Source organism: Mobula hypostoma, chromosome 11 (assembly GCF_963921235.1).
Source record: "Mobula hypostoma chromosome 11, sMobHyp1.1, whole genome shotgun sequence".
NCBI classification, from domain to species: domain Eukaryota; kingdom Metazoa; phylum Chordata; class Chondrichthyes; order Myliobatiformes; family Myliobatidae; genus Mobula; species Mobula hypostoma.
This window is the reverse complement of record NC_086107.1, coordinates 114,328,333-114,334,332: the sequence shown is the minus strand read 5'-3', so window position 1 is coordinate 114,334,332 and position 6,000 is coordinate 114,328,333. Positions and strand designations below refer to the sequence as shown.

The window sequence follows — 6,000 nt, the reverse complement described above, 5'->3', positions numbered from 1 at the left end:
CCTGAACCTGGTGGTGTGAATCCTGAGGCTCCTGTACCTTCTTCATGATGGCACAAGCGAGGAGAGAGCATGGCCTGTGTGGTGGGTGTCCCACAGTAAGTGTGCTTGCAACACTGTGTGTCCGACAGAGTGATCAGCAGCACTGGGGCTCCACAGGGGACTGTCTTGTCTCTCTTTCTCTTCACCATTTACACCTCGGACTTCAACTACTGCACAGAGTCTTGTCATCTTCAGGAGTTTTCGGATGACTCTGCCATAGTTGGATGCATCAGCAAGGGAAATGAGGCTGAGTACAGGGCTACGGTAGGAAACTTTGTCACATGGTGTGAGCAGAATTATCTGCAGCTTAATGTGAAAAAGACTAAGGAGCTGGTGGTAGACCTGAGGAGAGCTAAGGTACCGGTGACCCCTGTTTCCATCCAGGAGGTCAGTGTGGACATGGTGGCAGATTACAAATACCTGGGGATACGAATTGACAATAAACTGGACTGGTCAAAGAACACTGAGGCTGTCCACAAGAAGGGTCAGAGCCGTCTCTATTTCCTGAGGAGACTGAGGTCCTTTAACATCTGCCAGACGATGCTGAGGATGTTCTACGAGTCTGTGGTGGCCAGTGCTATCATGTTTGCTGTTGTGTGCTGGGGCAGCAGGCTGAGGGTAGTAGACACCAACAGAACCAACAAACTCATCCGTAAGGCTGGTGATATTGTGGGGATGGAACTGGACTCTCTGACGGTGGTGTCTGAAAAGAGGATGCTGTCTAAGTTTCATGCCATCTTGGACAATGTCTCCCATCCACTACATAATGTACTGGTTGGGCACAGGAGTACATTCAGCCAGAGACTCATTCCACCGAGATGCAACACAGAGCGTCATAGGAAGTCATTCCTGCCTGTGGCCATCAAACTTTACAACTCCTCCCGTGGAGGGTCAGATACCCTGAGCCTGGTCCTGGATTTATTTCATAATTTACTGGCATAATTTACATATTACTATTTAACTATTTATGGTTCTATTACTATTTATTATTTATGGTGCAACTGTAAGGAAAACCAATTTCCCCCAAGATCAATAAAGTATGACTATGACTATGACTATGACTGATGATGGATGCTGCTTTCCTGCGACAATGCTCTGTGCAGATGTGCTCAATGGTGGGGAGGGCTTTACCCGTGATGGACTGGGCCATATCCACTACTTCTTGTAGGATTTTCCGTTCAAGGGCATTAGTGTTTCCACACCAGGCCGTGATGCTGCCAAGCAATAAAGTGTGGCATGTTTGCTTTTATCAGTTGAGACACTTGAGTTCAAGAGTTGGACTTTAACTTACAGCTGTATAACACTGGTCAGTCCGCACCCAAAGTATTGGTTGTCCCATTGCAGGTAGGCGTGGGGGCTTTGGAGAGTGTGTGGGGGCTTTGGAGAGTGTGTGGGGGCTTTGGAGAGGGTATGGGGGCTTTGGAGAGGGTGTGGGGGCTTTGGAGAGGATGCAGAAGATGTTCACTAGGATGCTGCCTGGATTAGAGAGCGTGAGCTACAAGTGGGGTGGTGGGGGGGGGGGGAAGACTAGGGTTGTTTTCTAGGTAGAAGGTGAGGGGAGACCTGATTGAGGTTTATAAGAACATGAAAGACAGTATTTCTACCCCAGGGTAGAAATGTCAAGAAATAGAGGATGTGCATTTAAAGCAAAAGGGAGAAAGTTTGAAGGAGATGCAGGTGATACGTTCTTCTTTACACACAGTGTGGTGGCTGCTTGGAATGTGGTGCTGGGGCAGGCGTTGGAACCAGATATGTCAGAGGTGTTAGAGGCTCTTAGATAAGCAGAGGGAAGGGGGCATTGTGCAGGTGGAAGGGTTTAGTTCAGTCCGCTTGCTTTAACCAATTAGCTTGGCGCTGCATCACGGGTGAAGGGCTGTACTGTCGTCGGGAGAGTCCGGTTTAGGGAGAAGACAGAACCCAAAGCGCAGGGAGGTGTGGAGCGAGGGGCTACCCGACATGTGTCCCTGCCAGGGTTTGGACCCAGTCGAGGGTTCGGACCCAGCTCTGTGCCCAGGGCACCAGTGGGCTGTAACCAAAGTGACGGGCGGCCTTGTTGGTGTGCACGCTGAAGGAGGTGGTGATCATGGCCAGGGTGTAGCGGTTGAAGATGATCTCCTTCCTGGCCAGTGGCCGCATCAGGAAGTGCAGACCCTCGCCCAGCAGTGCCAGCAGATACAGGGCCCAGTAAGGAAGCAGAGGGGTCCGTCCGATCAGCTGAACTCCGACCGGGCCCAGAAACAGCGCGTCGAAATCCTCGTAGCACAGGTAGGGCGAGTCGTCATAGCAGAAGTAGACCTCACCGCCCACAATGGCGGGTGTCTGCTGGAGGGCGCGGGCTGCCAGCACGTGCATCCACGCAACGTTGCCTGTGGGCAGAGAGGGCAGAGATGGGTCATTGCCTGTGGGCAGAGAGGGCAGAGGTGGGATCATTGCCTGTGGGCAGAGAGGGCAGAGATGGGATCATTGCCTGTGGGCAGAGATGGGTCATTGCCTGTGGCAGAGAGGGCAGAGGTGGGATCATTGCCTGTGGGCAGAGGGGGCAGAGATGGGTCATTGCCTGTTGGCAGAGATGGGTCATTGCCTGTGGGCAGAGAGGGCAGAGATGGGATCATTGCCTTTGGGCAGAGAGGGCAGAGATGAGTCATTGCCTGTGGGCAGAGAGGGCAGAGATGGGTCATTGCCTGTTGGCAGAGATGGGTCATTGTCTGTGGGCAGAGATGGGTCATTGCCTGTGGGCAGAGAGGGCAAAGATGGGATCATTGCCTTTGGGCAGAGAAGGCAGAGATGGGTCATTGCCTGTTGGCAGAGATGGGTCATTGCCTGTGGGCAGAGATAGGTCATTGCCTGTGGGCAGAGAGGGCAAAGATGGGATCATTGCCTTTGGGCAGAGAGGGCAGAGATGGGTCATTGCCTGTGGGCAGAGAGGGCAAAGATGGGATCATTGCCTTTGGGCAGAGAGGGCAGAGATGGGTCATTGCCTGTTGGCAGAGATGGGTCATTGCCTGTGGGCAGAGAGGGCAGAGATAGGTCATTGCCTGTGGGCAGAGAGGGCAAAGATGGGATCATTGCCTGTGGGCAGAGAGGGCAGAGATGGGTCATTGCCTGTGGGCAGAGAGGACAAAGATGGGATCATTGCCTGTGGGCCGAGAGGGCAGAGATGGGATCATTGCCTTTCTCAGGGGCCCCGAGGAGATGGTGTGTCTGACACCCAGTCCCGGGGGAGTGGGGAAGAGGACGATGTTGAAGCCTGCTCCCGGGAGTGGGGGGGGGGGGAAGAATGGTGAGTCAGAGGCGGGGCACAGGACAGGGTTTCCCTGATCGGCCAGTACTCACCCACGTAAACTCTCGCGTGCTCCACCCCCTTCCCTGCCAGCCGCAGCCTCCAGCCGCCGAAGCTCATAATCATCTGATACACCTTTGCCATGATGGGGTTACCCTCTCCGTAGATTCCTGTGGGGCGGAGCGAGCACGTGACTAGGGTCTTCCCGCCTGCAACCTGAGAGAGTTTCAGAAACTCTGTCAGTTCATGTACGGACCCTCCTTCACTCCCCCAGACCCTCATCTCTCTCCACCCCCTCTTTCATCTATCTTTATCACTCTCTCTATCCATCTCACCCTCTCTCTATTTCTATCTATATCTATCTCTCTGTCTATCTTTATCTATCTATCTCTCTCTTTCTATTTCTCTAGCTATCTATCCATGGTCCACTAACACCACAACAGTAGTTAAGAAATCACAGCAATGCTTGTTTTTCCTCAGGACGCTGAAGAAAGCTGGTCTACCTGAACAGATGCTGGTGACCTTTTACCACTGCACCATAGAGAGCATCTTAACATACTGCATCTCTGTGTGGTATCTCGGTTGTACAGCAGCTGATAGGAAAGCACTTCAGCGGGTTGTCTCTAGCGTACAGAAGATTTTTGGGACACAGCTCCCAGCCCTGGAGGACACCTACAGCTCTCGCTGCCTAAGGAAAGCTACAAGCATCTGTAAGGACAATACACACCCATGCAATCATCTGTTTGAGCTTCTTACGTCTGGCAGACTTGATAAGATTTTCTATGCCCGCACTTCCAGACTGAAAAATAGCTTTTTCCCCAGAGCTATAATTGCTCTGAACCAATCGATCAAGCATCATCCATAAATTTGTTATATTGCCACTTTAATATGGTTTTATGGCTGTCATGTATCTGAGTTGTGCTTTTGTACTGCTGGACGTTGCTTGTACTGGCTGGTTACTTGATTTTATTTATTGTTTATTTATTTTATTTGTTGTTTTATAGCATTGAGTACGAGAGATGCAAACTCATTTTCGCTGTATTGGTGCATGACAACTGTACTATGCAATAACAATAAAGATATTTCAATTTCAACTTCAATACTGCCAGAGGAGGTGATGGAGCATCCATCTGTGTATACATACGATATTACAATATACTCCTCGGGGTGAGCAACACCAACAATTTGTGCTTTTTCAAACATATTGATCCAAGATAGCCCACCGACGCCTCTACTTCCTCAGGAGCCTAAGGAAATTGGGAGTGCTCCTGTTGACCCTCGCCAATGCACCCTCGGTAGCATCCTGTCTGAACGCATCGCCGCTCGGTGCAGCATCTGCTCTGCTCGTGACTGCTAGACACAGCAGAGAGTTTTGGACATACGGAAACTGGCCTCCCCTCCGTGGACTCTGTCCACACTTCCTGCTGCCTCGGTAAGGCAGCCAGCATCATCAAAGACCCCTCCCACCCCAGACATTCTCTCTTCTCCACTTCCCCTCCTTCCCCCACTTTCCATCATTCGGCAGATACAAAAGATTCAAAGGTTCATTTAATATCAGAGAATGTATACAGTTTACAACCTGAAATTCTTACTCTTCACAGACATCCACAAAACAGAAAAAAAACAAGAATGGATGACAGAAACATTGAAGTCCCCCCTCCACCCACCACACAAGCAGCAGCAGAATTATCGACCTCACTCCCCCCCCAACCATGCATGCAACAGCACAACCCTGAAAGCATAACTGTGTACTACCAGGCTCACGGACAGCTTTTACCCCATGTAACGGCCCTGGTTAAGATTTGTTCTGCTATGCTGTAGGCATTTCATTTGGGTAGTCCTGTAAGAGCAGTCTATATTGCTCTCAGCTAGCTTGGGTTTGAGCTGAGATAAAAAGCTTTGTTATTCGACTTAGGATTGTGGTGTCAGCCAATCAGGATGGTAGACTTGGGGGGGGAGGTTCTAGAGGATGCGGGTGGAGAGGCATCTGTCGGCAGGACCTGGAGGAAGACAGGGGAAAAAGATGGCAGAGGATGCCCTCCGTGTTGCACAAGGTGCTTCATGCAGCTGAACGTCTTCAAGGAGGAAGAACCAACACTCCTGTGGGAGACTGTTTGTTCGAGATTTCACTTCTTTATAATAGTAGGCAGTGTACGATTTGTTATTTCTTGCTGGGGCCAGTAAATCACACAGCATTCACACAAACACGAGGAAATCTGCAGGTGCTGGAATTTCAAGCAACACACATCAAAGTTGCTGGTGAACGCAGCAGGCCAGGCAGCATCTCTAGGAAGAGGTACAGTCAACGTTTCGGGCTGAGACATTCCCACAAACCGGGTTTGGGTGGGTGAGACATCCCAACCTCATAGGTCTGGCAGGACCACAGTTGTATATGTCCTAGACGTACGAAGCCAGAGAAAGGTGGGTTTATCGCCACGGGATCCCGTGGCTGTCAGCGAGGGGTTAACCAGCCGGATTTCCAGGGACGCCCAAAGAAAGGGGGTTTTACCCGCATTTGTAAGACTTTTAGGATGGACTCGATCTCACAATCTACCTCGTTATGGTCTCGTATCTTATTGCTTGCCTGCACTGCACTTTCTCTGTAGCTGTTACACTTTAATGTGCATTTCATTGTTGGTTCCACCTCAAAGTACTGTGCGATTTATTTATTTATCAAGCTA

General features: G+C 50.5%; 1 protein-coding gene across 1 annotated transcript in view; it reads right to left on the bottom strand.

Annotated features, from left to right (window-relative positions):
- Window positions 1-424: 424 nt before the first annotated feature.
- The window catches only part of LOC134354137 (3 beta-hydroxysteroid dehydrogenase type 7-like), a 54,503-nt gene continuing 48,927 nt past the window's right edge, over window positions 425-6,000 (bottom strand). The window contains exons 5-6 of the mRNA XM_063062939.1: window positions 3,373-3,535; window positions 425-2,405 (exon numbers count right to left, since the gene is read on the bottom strand). Coding sequence (XP_062919009.1) covers window positions 1,987-2,405; window positions 3,373-3,535 — 582 coding nt within the window. The 3' untranslated portion in view covers window positions 425-1,986. The remainder of the gene's footprint in view (window positions 2,406-3,372; window positions 3,536-6,000) is intronic.